We start from the raw sequence: 20,734 nt of genomic DNA on the forward strand, positions 1-20,734 counted from the left end.
AGAGAGAATTAGAGAATTGGAAGATGGCTCGGAAGAGGGTCTGCAGATTATGATTAAAACTTAAAGGAGTTAAAAAAAAAAAAAAACAACAATAACAACTCACCTTCCTTTGGGCTCACTGCTGCAGGAAGACTATTCCAATCAAGGGTCCAAGTAGGGCAAGGGTGGGGAGAAAACATCACTTCAATGCCTTTTTCCTAGAAATAAGAAATAGACTCTTTCCATATTAATGAATTAATAAAATCCTGTTATGTTTTAGAAGGCCAAATTTCTGTTTTTTATAGTGTCAAGGAGGAACATAACTATTAATAATCATTAGATGTTCCTCAAAAATATTTAGTTACATAAGAAATATAATGTGTTTTTTTGATAGAACAGTTACTTTCCTGTTTTTTTATATCGAGATAATAAAAAATGCTATTTTTAAATTATTGCCAAAAACTACATAGAAACAAATATACTTAGAAATAAACTGGGTGTCAAAAAGAAAAGTCACCTGGAGATAAAAATTTTATCAAAAACATTCCACACAGGGATAATAAAAAACTGACTCTGCATATTCATCAAGATCTGTCTTTACATATATGAAAATAGCTACAGCTAGGAGTTATATTTACAGGACAAAAAGCCCCACTTCAACATAACACCCCAAAACATCATCCATAACAGTCTTTTACAAGTGCTTGTAATGCCTTTAAAAAAGGATCCCTCTGTTGTAACCAAATGGTTCCCAACATTTTCAAAAATGAGGACCATTTTTCAATTTATAAAAAAAAAAATTCTCAGGCTCCTTCCCCATGTCAAAAGTTGTGCATTTAGGGGCTCCTGGGTGGCTCAGTCGTTAAGCGTCTGCCTTCGGCTCAGGGGGTGATCCCGGCGTTCTGGGATCAAGCCCCGCGTCAGGTTCCTCTCCTGGGAGCCTGCTTCTCCCTCTCCCATTCCCCCTGCTTGTGTTCCCTCTCTCGCTGGCTGTCTCTATCTCTGTCGAATGAATAAATAAAATCTTTAAAAAAAAAAAAAGTTGTGCATTTATTTATTTGATCTGCAGACAACAGAGTGGCATAAATATAGATTCCCAGACCCTTGCAATCACATTCTGGGTACATAGCCCACAGATAGAATTCATAGCTCAGGTTCTTTATCTTTAGAAATATCCTATTCAAAAGAAAAATCTCTGAGAATCTATCGCTAATTTGAACCAGTTAGTTCATGAGATTACTTTAAATTATGAAAACTAGTGGAATTCTACCTCCAAAGGAAATAGCAGAAAGATGTCTTGTGGAGGCAGAGATATCTTTATGTCTAGAGGTCTAGAGCACTTACTTGCTTCCAGAAAAATAAACATCTCTGACATCATCTACCACTATTCTAACCCCCTTATTCTAGCTTAGCCATACTAAACTTGCTCTCCCTTATTTCACAAAATTTAATCCTACCTTAGGGTCTTTTCAAAAATACTGTATGTGATATCACTCACACACCATTACATTTAAAGCAAACAATTCAATGGTTTTTATAATATTCACAGTTGTGCCACAATCAATGCTAACTTGAGAATATTTTCATCATCTCAAAAAGAAGATACTCTATTTTCCCCCCTCAATCCTTGCCCTAGGTAACTAGTAATCTACCTTCTGTCTCTATAGATTTGCTCAGGGTCTATTCATCTCTGGACCCACTGCCTACAACACATCCTCCGAATCTTCAGTTCATTCAGGTCATTTGCTCAATGTCTTCACCTGGTCAGCTAAGCCTCCCTGACCACTCTATCTAAAAAGGACTCCAACTCACATAACCTCCACCCCCTTATACCACATTACTTTTTGTGGCACTTTTCATTGCCTAACGTGTTAACACATTTGTGTCTTTTACTACCTCCCCCACCAGAATATAAGGCCCATGAAGGCAGTCCAACTTGTTCTTCATAAATCCCACATTCACAACAATGACTAAACATATACATTTTTGGACTAACTGAATGAATAAATGAATTTAAAACCTTTGGAAAATAAGGGAAATTCTGGAGGCAAGAGTATGCCAAAGAAAACAAAAGAGAGAAAAAAAGTGAGATGTGAGTGTTCCTAAGAAATACTTTACTATTTTATACTTCCACTTGGCACCAATTTCATTTGTCCTTATGTAATTGGCACAAAATACTATGACTACACAAAAATTAATAGTTACTGTATAAATAAAATTCATACATTCACATAATTTATTATTTTGATTTAATATTTACTAATTTTCAAAACATATGTCAATAATTCATTAGCAAGTAGCAAAAACAATGTCCTGCTAAAAAGGAACATTTATTGTACCTAATATACACTTTCAAATTAGAATTAAATGAAAATAGAAATTTTAACTTATTTTCAGATTTGAGCCTTGTTTTGTTTAAATTGTTGATGTAATGTCCCAGTCATCTTTTATATAACCAGAATATTTGAAATCAGAAAAGAATCCTACAGAATAACTACTATACTCTCCTAATTTATAAATGGAGAAATTAAGACCCTTTGGTTAAACAACACACTGAAGGTCAAAATGTTAGCTTAGGTACAAAGCTGGGACTAGAATCCAAGTCATCTGGCCCCAGTAGTTTTCCCATGGGCTGCTCCCAAGCCAAAGCCTGAGAGTGGCTGAGATACCATGGCAGGCCTATTCCTGAGAAACACGGAACTCTCTGACAGATGATTTGGGCTCAAGGATTCCCCACGGGCTTGACAAAACTTTCTTAGACCTGCAGTGAAGTCTAAAGCTTTTCTAACCCAATCATCCTTCCTTCCCTGTCTCATGCACAGGGGTCAAACCTGCATCATAGACTGACGGCTCTCCCAGCCTCCTCTGTCTCTCTCCCCACTTTACCGCACAGATTTCCTTCAGTAGACCTCTTGCACATCTAACCCCATCTTGGTCTGCTTGGGGGACCTGAACTAACATACCGCCTGTAAATTAAAAATTCAGGATTCCTTTTTATTTTTTACGGTATTACAAGACAGCTTATTTTTACAATTGTTTGTTAACTTTTCCTGAATTTAAATTTGTTATTCATTTCTCATTGTTTATAAATATTTTTAATATGTACAAAACACAAATGTTTTCCCTAATGTCATTTTATTGCTAGAAAAACATAGGTAAAAAAATGTGAATCACCTATTTTCTTTCAGGACTGTGTAAGTATGAATTAAAAGCAGATTTTTGGTTTGTTGAAATTTTGAAAATTAGTATTTTAATGCAAAACAAATTACTAACGATTATTTATTTTAAAAAAACTCAAGAAGTGAAACTGAGATCCCCACACAGTATAGTCACCTGATCAAGAACACCAAACTTTGGACATGCCTTGATACCTTCTTCTAAAATCAACTATAAAATCCTATTTCATTGTTTCATCACTAGGCTAACAAAGCTTAACTAACGAGATAAGGGGCTGATGTCACTACGAAAATGTTCTTGTCCTTTTCTAATTCAGCAACTTTCTGTTAACCATAGAACTCAAATGCTTCCTAACCCAAGTGGGGAAATATAATGAATACTTTTTTCAGTACGACTCAGATGAATAGCTCAAATTACTTCCTGATTTTTTCCTCTATTCAAGTAAATCTTCAAATAGTTGAAGTTAAAAGCAAAACATTTTTGTAAATTGTTTAGAATGATAGAGAAAATAAAGCCTATTGGGAAAATTTCTACAATTAGTATTATTAGAAACAAATTTTGTGGCAAAGAGAGAAAAAGAAATCATATGTGTTATATAAAAAGGTATTAAAATAATAAAGTAAAAACAAAATTCAAAGAACTAAAACACCTTAAACTTAGACAAAACCTTGGAAAGTAAATTGAGATATTCATTTCCATATTCTTTAACTTCAAATCATCATCTTGAAATTTAAAAACTGAGACCAAAACCTTGCAACAGAAAAACATCAGGTTAAAACAATACATTTGACCAGATGTGATATGACCTTGGCTAATGTCTTGAATATTTAAAAAAAAAAAGTTTTGAGAAAAATACTTTTAAAAAATACATATTCTGACTGACTTGGCTTCAAAGACACATACTAATAAAAATCTTCAATTTGCTATACCTCATTTATATGCAAAAGACATAGAAACATTAATTGGGTAAGGATGATATAAAATAGTTACAAATAAAATTTAAAACAAAAATAATGTGAATAAATAACTACAAGTTGGGGTAGAATGCTCAGCAACATTATCACATGGAATTTGTCAAAGAAAATTTTAAGAAAAACATTGTCAGTACCATTAACTTTGTCATAGTAGGTCTTGGTCCGCCTATAAAAGCAGCATCACTTTGCTCCTCCACAGCTGGGACCTCACGTAAGTTTGAGTCTTGTTCATTTGACGTGGCCAGCAACTCTGGTAAATGGAGAAACTGGATCCCACACTGAGAAGCTGCTGTTTTTACTCTCGGCACTTCCTGAATCCTCTGGTACCAAGCAGCCAGCAGTGGAAATTCTATCAGCTTTTCAGAAAGATTCTTGCAGATAATTACCTAGGCAGGCAAAGAACAAAACATACCAATAACATATTTTTTGTTTGCTGATAGTAGCTGACAAGGTACTATAACATACCATAAAATTCACACATTTTGGGTGTACAGTTCAAACAAGGAGTTTTAACAAATTTATACAGTTGTGTAACTACCACCACAACCCAGTATTAGAACACTTACACCAAAATATTCTGTTGTGACAATCTGCAGTCAATCTCTGCTTCCCCAGTTAGTTATAAGCAACCACTGATCTGCTTTCCATGTCTATAATTTGCCTTTTCTAGTATTTCATATAAGTGGAATCATAAAATGTGTCTTTTTTCACTTAGCATTAAGTTTGAGATTCATCATGTAGTTGCATTTATCAGTAGTTTGTTTCTTTTCATTGTAAGTAGTAATCATTGTATGGAATAATAAATTTTATCTATTTGCTAGTTGATGAATGTTTGCATTGTTTCCAGTTTTTGATAGTTAGGATTAATGTTGCTATATGAACTCATGCACCACTGTTTGTGTTTGAATGTTTTTCATTTCTTAGGAGTAGATACTAGGAGACAAGTTGCTAGGTTGAATGGAAACTGTATGCTTAAGTTTTAAAGAAACTGCCTAACTCTTCTCCCTGATGGTTGTACCATTTTATATCCCCAGTAGAAAATGTCCCAATTTCTCCAAATCTTGCCAATGACTGGTATTGTCAGTCTTTTTTATTTGAACCATTCTAGCGCATGTGTGGTAATATCTCCCTGTGATTTTAATTTGCATTTCACTGTGATTAATGATGGTGACCATCATGTACTTATTTGCCAAATATCTTCTTTAGTGAAGTTTTCTATATTTTTAGTATTCATTTCACAATATATAAATTGGGGCAACTCAACAAGAAAACAATTAAAAAGATGGGCAAAAGATCTGAACAGACACCTCAGAATTAAGTATTGGCAGTTATTATATATATGACAAAGAAGTTACATAGATGGCAAATACATGAAAAAACATTCATCACCATATACCATTAGAGAATTGCAAGTTAAAACAAGGAGACACCACTACACACCTATCGGAAGGATGAAAATGCAAAACCCTGACAACAGCAAAAGCTGGCAAGGATATGGAGCAAAGGAAGTCTCATTCATTGCTGGGGGGAAGGCAAAACGGGGCACCCACTTTGAAAGACAGTTTAGCAATTCCTTATAAAGCTAACAACTCTCACCATATGATCCAGCAACTGCACTCCAAATGAGTTGAAAACTTATGTCCATGTAAAAACCTGCACATGGATGTTTATAGCAGTTTTATTCATACTTGCCCAAACTTGGAAGCAACCAAGATGTTCTTCAATAGGTGAATGGATAATCTGTGGTACATCCAAACAATAAAATATTATTCAGCACTAAAAAGAAATGAACTCATCAAGCCATGAAAAGACATAGAGGAACATTAAAAAGCATATTACTAAGTGAAAGAAGCCAATCTAAGGGGCTTACCTACTGTATAATTCCAAATATATGACATTTGGGAAAAGGTAAAGCTATGAAGACAATAAAAGGATCAATGGTTGTCAGGGGTTAAGACAGAGGGATGAATAGGTGGAACACCGATTTTTAGGGAAGTAAAACTATTCTGTACGATACAGTAATGATGGATGCATATCATACATCTGTCAAAACTCACAGAAGGTACAACCCAAAGAGTTAACCCTAATATAAACTACGGTTTGGGTTATAGTAATGTGTTAATGTAGGTTCATCAGTTGCAATAAATGTACCAGTCTTGTGCAGGATGTTGATGGTAGAGGAGACTGTGTGTGTGGGGACAGAGGGTATCTGGGAACTTTCTGTACTTTCTGCTCAGTTTTAATATAAACCTTGAATTACTCTAAACAATAGTCTATTTTTTAAAGGTATTTTAAAAATCAAAACATACTATTTAAATAAGACTAACAAAAGACTAACGTCTTAGTAATAAGAGGCCCAAAAGGTATTTGTGAACTACTTGAAGAATAATAATAAATATTATATGCACACAAACCAAGAATGTATTCACATACTGACTATCCTATACGCCAAAAATATATATGTATAATGGAAAAGACCAATACTTAGTGGGAAAAGGATGAAAAATATAAATAGATTATTCTAAGATAATTAATAGAAATAACATGAAAACATTCAAAATGTCTATAAATGCTACAATTGAAAATCATTTTGGAAAATTATATACCTTGTATTCCAGTTTCTACCATCTTCCATCGGCAGTATATTTTTATGCCTTTCTAAAAACTCTTCCTTAGTCAACTTCCTTTAAATCTAGAAATTCGTTCATCTATAATTCATGGGCAAGAACACATTCCACTGTTCCCAACCCTCATTATATTTCATTAAGTTCTCAACACACTGAAGATAGAGAGTAAATGGACATTGCTTAGTCAAAAACCTAAAATACTTAATAGGTACTTAGTTATGAACATGAGTTCAAGTGATTAATGGGGAGAGAATTAAAATAAGTTGAAGTGTGGATTTCCTTAAAGTATGTTTTGTAGTATTTTTAAGTGATTATAATTTCATATCTATAGAGTCTATAGTCACTGCTGTATTTTGAGGAGTCTCAATGGAAGTTATATACTCATGGGGGAAGTGTAGGAATGAGAGAAATGGAGAGGCTATACTCTTATTTTAATAGTGATCTAAAGTTCCTTCTTTTTTTTTCCTTTAGTGAAGCCTTCTTCCCTGAATGTATGAATTGTAACACAGAATCAAATCAGTATTACCTAAAAGTTATGTAAGAAACACTCCCAGAACCATATTTTTTAAAAAGACTTGATGGTGTAGGGAGGAGATTTCACTAAAGTAAAATAGTAAAAAGATAAAAGATACAATTATAGACATTTAGAAGTGAAAAGATAACTAGCAACAGTTACAGGGAATTTTTTATAACACAGCACTTAACGTAAGGCTTTTATTCAAATTAGAAAATGTGAAACCATTATTCCTGATTTAAATTATCTTTTTGTTTTCTCTTGGCCAGATGCTTTCTCCCTACCATCACCACCAAACTTCAATTTCTTTAAAAATTAGAATGCTCTTGCTTCTTTCTGAGGCACTGAATGTTGTTTCCATAGAAACAGTAATAATGTCAGCAACAGATTATGACTGGTGATTATGAACAAATAGATAAATAAAAAGGTCAAATCAAGAAAATCTTGACAAATATATCTAGCAATAATCAGTACCAAAGCAGAAGCCAGAAAGGATAGAAAATTAATGAAAAATTCACATGCATGTATATTTTAGTCTATTTTAACTGGAGTAATTGTAAGAGCAAGGTTTATGTCTAACTCTTTGTCCACAGCAAGCACTTAAAACACTGCCTTGCAAATAATACTCTGTTGAGTGAACAAATGATCAAGGAACTATTTATTAGCTTCAAAGAAGAATCTCTTCAATTAGTGTTTTTGAAACAGCTGTTTATGACCTGTGGGGAAATTGTGAAATCAACATAGTTTTAAAAACGGCATAAAATGGAAAATATCAGAGTACGCAGCATGTAGTAAGGCGGGTTGTTTTATAATACTTACAAGTATATTTAATGTCTACATTGGTACAAGTGTGCTCAGTCACCTGTAAAGTGCATTGTTTACTGTCAGTTGAAGTAAAATAGCTTGAAATAGACTGTCTAAATGGTACTCTGGGAACCAAACAATTTATAATCCTCACCAAAATTCTTTAAAAAAATTAAAAAAATAAAAGAGAGAGAGGCAGAATCTTAAGCAGTCTCCATGCCCAACATGAGCCCAAGGCAGGGCTCCATCTCATGACCCTGACATCATGACCTGAGCTGAAATCAGGAGTCTAACTGCTTAACAGACTAGGCCACCCCAGCTCCTCCTTGCCAAAATTCTTAATTGCCTGCAAATAGCTTATGTGTTAAGGGAACTGAGCTTAAATTGTGATAAATTAATCAAATAAGAAATGTTCTAATTTCTTCACCTTTCCTCTCCTTGGTAGTTATTCTTTTTTTTTTTTTTTTTAAGATTTTATTTATTTATTTGACAGAGAGACAGCCAGTGAGAGAGGGAACACAAGCAGGGGGAGTGGGAGAGGAGGAAGCAGGCTCATAGTGGAAGAGCCTGATGTGGGGCTCGATCCCAGAACGCCGGGATCACGCCCTGAGCCAAAGGCAGAAGCTTAAGGACTCCGCCACCCAGGTGCCCCGGTAGTGATTTATTCTTATTTGTTGATGCATATGGCATCTTTCCTTCACTGGAAAATAAGTTCTGGTTAAGTAACAATAATTCATGTTTAAGAGAAATCGAGGAGTTTTCCGCTGCATGACAGGTCATCCCTTTTAATCAACATGCCAGGCTGCTCTGCTCATATCCAGACAGCTCAGGAGGTACTGAGCCACACTCATTACACTCAAGAAGATATATTTAACGAAGTGGCTAATGAAAAATGTGTGAGATGAAAATTATATTTGTTCCTAAGAAATTTTTTTTAAAAAAGTTACCTGTCTGATAAAATCAAAACCACTATAAATATCACAGCTACTTAAAGACAAGAAAATAAGATTTATTCTTAAATAATGATAAAAAACTGCTGCTACCAAGAGCATAAAATGAAACCCTAATGGTTTTGTAGTTAATTGTAATAAGGGCCAGCAAAACTTGCCTGGAGAGAAGCAAGATGTTACATTTATCCAAAATATCTCCTCTGCATGACCTTCCCATCATTTATTATATAAAATGTTTTGTACTTACTTTATGTCACTTCCTTAGTCATGTCTACTCTTTTGAAAATGTCATAACTAACAAATGTTTAGGTGAGCAGTGTAAGCAGTCAATTATCTAATTGGAAATATAATCCCAATTCTGCATTTTTTACTTATAGAACTGGTGAGTTAAAACTGAAAACTCTTGAGGACCTAATAATGTATAGGAGGGGATATGGAATATACAGATTAACCACTAAATAAGTGGCATCCATAGTTTTTACAGTATGCCAGCCAACAGTCAGACTCCCTAATTTTATGACAACAGGGACAGGGAAAAAGACATTTAACATAAGTACTGTTGCTTAAAAATAAATTTCTATAATAATTTTACTTAAGTAAATGTGTCATACTTTTTAAAAACTCAATTCAAAGCATTAGAAGTTAACATATAAAAAGTTAAATCCTAAGTGTTCGAATTATAAAGATATTTTATGAAATGGCAAATTTTGTCTTATGGGATTAGAATAATCTTTTAAATAGTCCTATCAAAGCACACTTGTTTACTAGTAGCAACTTAAAAATAACTATACAATTTTCTGGTATCAGGGAACATCAGGATTTTGCCGGAGTATAGCTATTCATTGCTATTTCTCCTATATGCTTGCTATAACTACTAGAAGATGTTAGCAAATGATTTAAAAAACAGAAATCATAAGAGGTGTGCATTTTAATCTATTCTTTTTAAAGTCTATTCCTAAAACTTTCCAGGGGAGAGGGTTTTGTCAGGCACCTTCCATAATGAAGTGCTGGGCTACTGGCTTAACTTTGCAAACTAATAACCACTGCAAAGGAAGAAAAGCGTGGAGCAAGTTTAGACACAGCACCTTGGCCACTCTACCTACTACTGTTTTTGCATCTTTGGCTTTCTTCTGCTTAGCAGAACTGTGTATTTTCCCTAGCTTTTCTAATTTTGACCTCTGGTATTTCAAAACTTGACTTAGCAAAATTGACTGCTCTTTTGTATTGTTGGCCTTTATTCCTGTGGCCAAAAATCCTTGCTCTAGGTTTGGCTCTATGTTTCTGATCCAAACCTAGTAACTTGACCTTCATTCCCAATCATGAACTTGATCCTGAGTCTGACCATTTGGACCCACACTCCATCACTCAATGTGTATTAATGCAAACATAAATGCTCTGCATCATAGCCACTACCTGAACTCGAACAACTGCTTCATAACCCAAGAGGACTTACAGGAGCAAAATGGACATAACAGAAACAATAGCAACCATACCTTTCTTTGGCAAGAAAGATTAATTCCTGAAAGAAAATGTGCAGATCCAAGAAAAATACAAAGGAAAATATTGTGAGAATTTGTTTACATACAGAAAAATTTAATCATAGAATATGTGTAATAATAAAGGCTGCGTGTACAAGTTTTCCCCTATTTTAAACTAAGAACCAAGTTCTTCAGTAGTATGAGGTAAATTTACATAGTAGCAGCTAGTAGATGTCCTACCTGATTGAAGAGGGGGAAAAAATCCCTCTCAATTAAAAATACTTCAGCCTCAATTGGTCCTAATTAGGTAAATAGTATTTAAACTAAGCTAAAATCAAATGCAAACTAGCTGAAAGTGGATGTTCGGATAATTATCTAAAATCAACTTCATACAGGTAAATCCAATTTTCTATTTGTTTTGTTGGGTTTGAAAGCAAATATTCATTTTCTCTATCAGTTTTTCTTTTTTTGTACCATTTGCTATTATTTAAATATATATTATTTATTTGTTCACTTGTTCATTTCTTCTTCCCCTACTAGAATATTAATTCCATGAGGGTTGGGACCTTATCTGTTTTGTTCATCACTCTATTTCCAGTGCCTACAACAGTACCTGCTATAGACAGTTGGCTTTCAATAAATTTCTCAAATGAATCAATTAGTGGATGTGCCACTTTTAGTTCTTAGAAAATTAAAAACAAACACAATTATCCAAGAAGACCAAGAAGCCACAAACACCAATAGTATTTCATAATACATATCAAGTAACTGCTGTAATGATTGAAGTCGGTAATAAAGGGGAAAGTCAAGAGTAAGAGAATTTAGAAATCACTGGACTAGAAAAAAAAAAAAGTTGATGTTTTCTCCCTAACCAGCTCAGTGGATACTCTGAATACATATGACATTTAAAATACTAATCAACAATTAAAGAATTCCTGAATCTCTTTTTCACATCCTTTAATTCTGAAGTTATTTTGGTTTCTAATCTTATTTTGTTTCTATTTTAGAAAAAAAAAAAAGAAATGTTCTTCAAGAAAATGCCAATTGATTAATACCGCCTAACTTATTAGTGAAGCACTGGCCTCCAAATAGATTTTCATTAGAAATCATTTCTCATTTGTCAGTAGAGATACCTGAAGTGCTGGTGATATATGAGAATGAAATCTGATATCTGACTCCTATTTAGGAGAAAGGATGAAATGCTTCAAAGCAAGAAAAATGCAGCTCTTGAAAACCAACTGGAAAGCTGCAGAGAGCTATAGCTTCCCATGTTCACTCTAACATTATTTTTACCTTGTTCTTTTTTCCTCCACAGAGAGGAAAAAGAATACACACACACACACACTCTTATACTAAGAAAGAAAACTTTCCATTTATATTCTCCCACAACACTGAATAGCATAGCCAGCTACTGAATGTAATCTTATAAGGAACAGAGACACGCAGACATGATGATAAAATATTTCTGATTTAATAATACCTAATATAATGTAATTAGTATTTAAGTGACTGCTTAATTATAAAATATAGCTGGCAAGATTTTTTTAGTGTTTTAATACTGGAACCTTTAAAATTTGAAAATAATCGCAAGAGCAATTTGAAATTAATAATCATAACAATTGCCAAAATTTTAGCAACTCAAAATTAAAAGTTATAACAATGACTATGATTTATTGAGAGCTCACTATATGCCACACACTGTACGTTCACACTTCACACAAATTGTCATTTCTTCCTCACACTGATCCTATGAGATAGGTACTATGATCTCTTTTTTATAGATAAGAAAATGGAGATAGGTATTTATTACTCGCCCAGGAGCATAATGATAGTAAGAAGTGGAACAGGGATGCAAACCCAGGCAATTTCATAGACTGAACCTTCTAGTAATATATCCATTCCTGATAAACCTTACCAAAAAATGATGGATACAGGGCAAGAGCACGATATCGGCCAAAGTGAAGTCCAAGCCCTCTGCAAACACATGCTCCAGAGGCGGAAGGTCAGAGGCTTTTGCTTTTCTGATGTGAGAAGGCTCCCTGTTGGTGGTAGCTGGTTCTTCCAGTACTGTGAGCTTTGAGAATGCCACTTGCAGTTCCAGGCTCTCGGATGAAGAGTCCAACTCTTCAGACGTTTCTTGTGTAGGCACCTTGCTCTTTGTTTTTTCCTTAGCAAGGGAAGGCCCGACCCCAGCAGCCTTCTGTTGCTTCAGCTTCTGCCGACGGAGTTTGTCATCGTTGTGCACTCTAACAGGCTCACTAAGCTTTCTCTCTAACTGCAGTATTTCTGCGGGGATAGTTGGGTGCTGGTCAGAAGATTCTCTAAGAAAATTCTCAATAGCTAAAGGGATGGTGAGTTCGCATAGCCTGGTCCACTGACTAACCTGCAAAACAAAATAAAAGAAGAAATGAAAGGAGTCTTTACTTTCAACATAGCTTGAAGAAAACTTTCTGTTGGGAAATAAGACTGGTTTTGACATTTGAAGCCGAGCCATCCCTGGGCTAGGTTTTTATGTCGGTAATAAAGGGGATATTCCTTCCCAAAGCCTTTGAAGTACATGCACCCCTAAAAAAGTACCGTTTTCAAAGCACTGCTACTTGAGGTCCTATTCATGTGTAAAATTTCCTTTAAAAGCCCTTAATTATAACAAGAGATGAAAAAAAAAAAGAAGTCATTTTCTAAAAATAATGTCTCCAAACCTCACAAAAGAGATCTCGAATTCTTCTTTCTCAGTGCTGCACGTAAAGTATTGGCACCGTGAGGGCCACTTCGTCTCCTTGTTTACTAGAGACTCTTAAGTAAGCAGGATTTAATTCATCTCCCACAGAAAGTTAAAACAAATGTTCAAGTGAACGTGTTATCGCCTTATGGCTTTAAGTAACAGAAGAGCCATCATTACTTACTTCGGCACAGGCTTTCAAGCAAGTCTTCTTAAAACCCAAAAGCTCCAAAATTTCCTTCTTGGAGGGGTCAGCTTCGTATGACTTCTGGATTATGTGTCTCAGCACAACGGCAAGTCCTGCTCTACAGAAATTGTCTGGTTTTTCTACCGCTGCAGGTAAACAGCAATTCTGGACTATTGGTGGAAGCTCCTGCCTTGAAATAACTTGTACTTGGACATCCTGGGGCACTACATTTTTTAGTGAAATATCTGTACCTTCTCCAGCGGGGACTAAGCAAACTTTAAAGATTTTGCAGTCACAGTAGGACAACAAAAACAAAGTTACAGATGTATGAAGAGGAAAGATGCATCCTTCTATTTGGTGAGAAAAGTCCAAGTACAGGTATTCTTCTGTAAGACTTTTCTTAATGCCTTTCATTTTCTTCTTTCATTGGGTCACCTGCGGCATAAATTGAAGTGGTTATAGGCCTTAGAATATAGTAATTTAGAAGCTGAAATAAAAGACAAATATTTAAAAACTTTTTCTAGAAATCAGCAAGAATTTGTGATAGATACGATTCTGTGAGAATTTGTTCCTGGACTGAATAAATGCCTTCCAAAAGAAAGATTTCCACCCGGTGCAATTAACTAGTCTTAGGGGTGATTTTCAGCCAGCTCCTTTAAAATAAGCACACCTCAGGTGCTTAGCCATAGAACCCTCCCAATCAAGTACTTTGGGGTCTCGCTACAGGTAAGAACAAGAGATGAATAAAATGGGAAATAAATAACCAAGAATACTAGGAGTTGTCTGGAGAAGCTTTGGCAATGCTGGTCCTCCCACACTGCTTCTCTTTATGACTCTATAACACAATCATGGGGGAGGGGAGGATATATTCATTCCCTCATGAGAAATTCTCCTAAAGTAAGTAGGTTTTGATATGATGAGCTATTGCACGCTGAATCACAACAGAAAAATATTTGAAGTTCCCCATAACTTAGATGTTGATAACTGAAATATCTCAGAGCTAACATGTCCAGAATCACTCACCCCCAACACCCCAAACCTGCTTCTTATGTATCCTCTCCATCTCAATTAATGGAGCCTCACCCTTCCAGCTGCTCAGGCCAAAAATCTCGAGTCACTCTTAATTACTCTTTTCTTTCACACCTCCATAATCAATCCATTAAAAACTTATTTTGGCTTTTCAATATATATCTAAAATGTTTATTTCACACCATCTTCATTGCTTCCACTTGTGATCCAAGCCGCCATCACCTATCTTTGAACTACAGCAATTATGTTCTGCCTTCCATCCTACTTCCCCCTAGTCTATTCTCAACTTAGTATCTAAAGTGATCCTGTTAAAAATGGAGCAAGATCATGTCACTACTCTACTCAAACAAATATCTTCCCATCCTATTGAGAGAAAAGGCAAAGCTCCTACAATGACCTAAAGATCTCCTTGGTCTCATCACTCACTGCTCCAGCTAAAGTGGATTGTTATTCCTCTAAAACACTAGGTACATTCCCACCTCAGGGCTTTTGCAGTTTTTTCCAGTGTCTGGAACTGGAAACACCCCTTTACCTCTTTCAGGTATTTATTTAAGTATCAGCTTCTTGCTGAGATGATCCTTGGCTACTGTATTTAAATTGAAAACCCCACCTCTACCACCCTGAAAACACTATTCCGCTTAAACACACTCACCACTGTGGTAACTGTTACAAATAGAATGTTCTATAAGAACAGAATTTTGTTTTATTTACTGCTATGCCTAAAACATGGCCTGATTATATATATATATATATATATATATATATATATATACACATATAATATATATATATAATATATATGTGTGTTATATATACACACATTATAACATTAATATTATATACATTATATACAAACCTGGCTTGAGATATATGTATAGATATATATACATATATATATCAAGCATTATTTGTTGAATGAATGCATGAATACACACGCTGGTAATAGTAAAGATGCAGACATACACAATCTTGAGGTCAAAGTACTGATGGGTGTTTTAAGTCACATTCCTTAATAATTTTGTCAACTATGATAACTGCTTGATTTCTACATCTCCTGGGTCTAAAATGCCCCGTGTTCTAATCCATAAATCACAATTCCAAAATTAACACTAGATGGCACTCTTTAAAAGCATTTACCATGGAAACCTGTATTAGGAAGACAATAGAGGAAAAATTATTCTAAAAGCCTTAGAAAAGTATACCAGCAACTCTTTCAGTGTATTTGAAATATTAGTAATTTAGGAACCTGTCAACATACTAAATTTCCTTTATATTTTAAGTTCCTTAGTTTTTGTTGTTTTTTTAATCAAAAGCAAAACAGTCAAATGTCTCTAAGTGTCTTGGTCCTCAGCTTTTTTGTTAAAGAGCTAATAATTCATTATAACAAAAGGATATAGTTAGTAAAGTACAAACCTCTTGATAATGCAAGTAATCACTACTGTTTTATATTTCTTTTACTAAAACAGATGGTTTGTTACTTTTTAAAAAGATTATCTAGAGGAAAATTATTTCATGTGATTTAAAAGCAACAACGTTTTAACCCATGGAAATCATTTTCTCCCTAGCTAAATTATCTTTTTTTTTAATTTTTAATTTTTTTGCATCTATAGTTTACTTTAAAACAAAATAAAGGGTGCTTGCTAAAGCTCACAGGCAAAAGAAACATTTTCTAGGATATTAATAATTTATTTGAGGAACTTGCTCCTGTAAATCTATTCCTGATAATTTACTGATCTTCTTAACTCCCTCTGCTGATAGTGGGGTACGATACAGAAGATCCCTAAGTGCTTCAAGAGCAGATTTGAAAGAAATCGTCATTGATTTCCTCATTTGCCCAGCAGTCTAGGAAACAGTAATTATGAGACTAGTCCTGCTAACTCTTTAAAAAGAAAAAAAAAAAAAACACTGAGAACAATATATACTATTTTACAGCCTGTGGTTTAGGATATGCAGAAATATTTTTAAAATTAGAGGACATGTATATTCGTTACTCTCCAAGGCATGTAAGAACCTTGAGAATAGGCTTTTATATATTCTATAAACTTCTGTCACTGTGAGCACTTAATAAATGCTAAATGTCAACAGAATAGAATAGCAATAACCTGCCCATGGAGATATCTAAAAATTAATGAGATGCCGGAGAGAAAATGCAAAGTACTGTTGATTCTTAACATAATTTATTTTTCCAATATAGATGTTGGTGTTTGTTTGTTTGTTTTTCCTGGGAGATTAAAAATGTTACTTAATGATCTTGGAGTTAAAAAATTACTCTCCCTGGGCAATTTCTTCCCATTAAATACTAATGCAATTTCTAAAATAAATATTAAGTATTAGCGAACCTGTACAAATCTGATATATGTTTTTGGCTTGTACTATGTGTTTTTCAAGAGAGTAGAACATAGTTTTTGCTTTAAGTTTGCAAACATCATAGGCAAAAGAAACCCCTCTTCTCTTTTTTTTCTTCTCCATTACTACGTAGAGATTCCTTACTTCATTATTTTTATGTCAGGAGCTTTAAAAAGGTGGGTACTGTAGAATCGTCTGGATCTCCAGGGTTTCTGGGGCAGCTCCTGTTATTCCATATTACATTCCTGCCACGCACAGTAGTGTCATTTGCTCAGCTTTGACAGGTGTTCACACTGCAACTACTCTTGAGACAGAGTGAGAAAGCAGCAAATAAAACCATAGATCTAGGAGCTGAACACAGCTGATGGAATATACATCTCTTCCCTGGACATGCCAGTTTGTTTGGAAATGTTGCAGAGGGAATATAGAGGTAAAAAAGAAAATATTTAAACCTGGTTTCATTACTTGTGAATCTTCAAAGATAGATAAATAAATAGACAGATAGTTTTTTTTTTTTAAAGTAGGCTCCACATTGGGCTTGAACTCGTGACCCTGAGATCAAGATCTGAGCTGTGATCAAAAATTGGATGCTTAACCAACTGAGCCACCAAAATGCCCTTTCAAAGATATTTTTAAACATAACTGAAGCAGTCATGGGCTTAACATTTTAGGCATTTACACCTTTTATTTTTGTATTCTCATTCTAATGACTGTCTCTTGGCATTGATAAATTGAAATAGTTCATCTATGAGAGGGCGAATGAGTTTCATAGGGTTTTTAAAATCTAAAACCATTTTACTACTTCGTGCATATCCATGTATAAAATGAGACAAGAAAAAAACATAATAAATGTACTTAAAATAAGCATCTTTGGGGGCGCCTGGGTGGCGCAGTTGGTTAAGCAACTGACTCTTGGTTTCAGCTCAGGTCATGACCCCAGGGTTGTGAAATCCAGCTTTGTGTCTCCTCCATGCTGAGCGAGGAATCTGCTTGAGTTTCTCTCCATCCCTGGGATCATGACTCGAGCTGAAGGCAGATGCTTAACCAAATGAGCCACACAGGTGCCCTAAAATAAATAAACCTTAAAAATAGAAAAAAAAATAAGCATACTTGTTCAGAAGCTGAAAAAACTTTTGACAGTTTTGTGCTCAAAATTCAAGTCTGGATCTATGGCAACTAATAAATATTACATAATGGATAAATAGCTTAAGTTATATATTACCTAAGAGATAAAGACCAAAAAGTGCACCACTAAAACAAACTATTGTTTATCAAATAAGAAATTATCTCTGTGCCTGGAATTTAACAGGAGCTCAATAAATGTTAAATGACTGAACAAAGAATACAATTCTAATAATATCACATACATTTTATTGTCCACCAATTATGCTAAACACACACAAGTTTTATACATTACTTCTAATCCTCACAATCCTTACAAGTATATTTTAATTCCATTACATGGATGAGAACTGTCCATCAATACAAAAGTATTAATTGAATCTATAAAAGGATCTTATCCGAAAACATTTAGGAATAGCTATTTTTCTAATATAAGTAGCCCTTTTATAAACTTAAAATTTCAGAGTGAAGCATATTGCAATTTAATTGCAGCAATAATTTCACTAAAGTGAAACTCATCAAAAATTACATTATTCTAAGCAATTGTGCTGGTCTCAGTAATCCTTGATAAAAACCTCTGTTCTAAAAGCAATCATCTGACAATGAAGATTTTGGGTAGTTCCTTCCTGATTCCCTTTATTGGATCCTCCACAGACCTCTTAGCAATCTGTGGCTCAGTGCTTTGCCCTATTCTTAACTACACTCACTTCCTTTGATTACTGGTATTCAACCTTTTCATCATGCCACACAGTAAGACTTTTATAATGCAATTCATTATACTGAACAAAAAGGATCATGAATAAAACTGAAACAAAAGGATCATGAAGAAATATCCTATTACATGGGATACATCTGGTATTTTTTATTCTATGCTTTTCCTCCTTCCTTTCCTCCTCCTCCTCCCCCCTTTTTTAATGCTGGTTACAGGGCACCTGGGTGGCTCAGTTGGATGAGGGTCTGATTCTTGATTTTGGCTCAGGTCATGGATCTCATGACCCATGAAATCAAGCCCCCCTCCGGAATACCCACTCAGGGGGGAGTCTGCTTGAGATTCCCTCTCTCTCTCTTTCTCCTTCTCCCTTTGCCCCTCTCCCTTCCCCCGTGCACATGCTCTAGTGTGCTCTATTTCTCTAAAATAAATAAATAAATAGTACTCACTAAATTGATTTCATGATCCATTAATGGGCCACAACTCACAATATAACAGGACTATTCTAGGTGATCTCCAATACCATAGGTTTAAATATCATCTATGAGTCCTACTTTTATCTCAATTACATCCTTTCCCTTTAACTTCAGACTCCTATACGCTACTTGACATTTTGCCTTGGACATTTTTCTAAACCTTTCTCCTCAATAGTCCCCTTATTGATAAAATGACAACACCATTCACCCACATGGTCAGGCCCCTAATTCTGAAGTCTCACTCAGCTCCTTTTTTTCTCTCATAAGTTACTATTTCTACCTTTGAAATATATGTGAAATCCAACTTCTTAGCACCTTCACCACTATCAACCTAACCTAAGTCATATAAACTAAGTTTATAGAGACTACTACAGATATTAACAACTTTTCTCCACTCTCCAATTGTCAGGGTGATCCTTTAAACATATAAGTCAGTTCGCACCCCCTGTTCACAACCATCCAATGGCTCCCCAAAACAGTTAAAATAAACTCCAAATTTCCTATAATGACCCTAGCTATCCTTTTCTGAACTGATTCCCTACTTCTGCTCCCTCTTGCTCACTCCTCTCCAGCTAGTTCTCCCTGCTGTTCTTGGAAGAAGCCAGGAATGCTCCCAGTTGAGAAATTTTTGTACTTGCTGTTCCTTATTCCTAGCTTCCTCCTTCATTTTATTGAGGTCTCTGAATAGTAACTCAAGAGCAGCCTCCCTGACAACCGAATTGAAAAAGCACTCCCATCACCTCCTAGCCTTTTATCCTTTTTTTCTTATAGCACTTACTACCCAACTTTATATCTCCAATGCTTATGAGTACTCAAATTTTAGTTCAAGAAATAAATGAATGAATGTACATAAACGAATATCGTAATTGTTGTAATGACAATACTATTGAGAACTTTAATCTTGGTACATTAGCTTCATTCTTCTTGACACCATTCTTCCTGATACCATTCTTCCAAATGAATAAATCTACTTTAAGAGCCAAATACATATAAATTGAAATGAAGAAACAAAATGACCTCTGTGAGTGGAATTGGAAAAAAGTATAACTTGAATCAATCTAAACTTGTAAAGGAAGTTTAGTTTTTGTATATACAGAGTCAAGAGAACTAGGAACCTAACTAGATGTTACATACTTACTTAGCAAGTATAATATTTATACACCAAGAAATATAAACTAATGGATAAGAGCCTAGGCTCTGGAGCTGACTGGGTTCAAATCCTGGTTCTGATATTTAATAGCAATATAGAACTTTCCTGTACCTTAGCTTTCTCATTTATAAAATGGGGACAATAATATCAGATTTACCAGTGTGCTGTGAGAACCTAACAATGCCTGTCACATTAGTAAGCCTATAAATACTAGCTATTTTTATTCATTTGTAATTTATCTCAAAATTCCTTACCCATTAACTCTATTAAACAAATTTTGACTGGCAAGCCACAAATTATGCTTTATATTTCCAAACTTCTCAGTAAAAAGAAGGGATTCATGTCAAAATGAAAAGCTCCCCCCCCCGCCTCACCCGCCCTGCCAGTACTGAAAAAAAACGGTTTGTTGCTGTGACAGGAAGTCACAAAATGGTAGAATATGTGATACCCTAAGTCTACTTGCATATTAACTGCTTACATTTTACAAAATAAA

The 20,734-nt window shown here is 34.7% G+C and overlaps 1 protein-coding gene across 4 annotated transcripts in view; it reads right to left on the reverse strand.

Annotated features, from left to right (window-relative positions):
- Window positions 1-20,734, reverse strand: part of GSTCD (glutathione S-transferase C-terminal domain containing) — a 131,458-nt gene that overhangs the window by 107,997 nt on the left and 2,727 nt on the right. For all 4 annotated transcript variants that reach the window (XR_004628756.1, XM_034671421.1, XM_034671420.1 and 1 more), the window contains exons 2-5: window positions 13,407-13,844; window positions 12,419-12,886; window positions 4,265-4,516; window positions 104-197 (exon numbers count right to left, since the gene is read on the reverse strand). Coding sequence is in view for 3 of the 4 variants with exons in the window: in XM_034671421.1 (XP_034527312.1) it covers window positions 104-197; window positions 4,265-4,516; window positions 12,419-12,886; window positions 13,407-13,823 (1,231 nt within the window). In the remaining variant the exon portion in view is untranslated. The remainder of the gene's footprint in view (window positions 1-103; window positions 198-4,264; window positions 4,517-12,418; window positions 12,887-13,406; window positions 13,845-20,734) is intronic.

Source organism: Ailuropoda melanoleuca, chromosome 11, assembly GCF_002007445.2.
Source record: "Ailuropoda melanoleuca isolate Jingjing chromosome 11, ASM200744v2, whole genome shotgun sequence".
Classification (NCBI taxonomy): domain Eukaryota; kingdom Metazoa; phylum Chordata; class Mammalia; order Carnivora; family Ursidae; genus Ailuropoda; species Ailuropoda melanoleuca.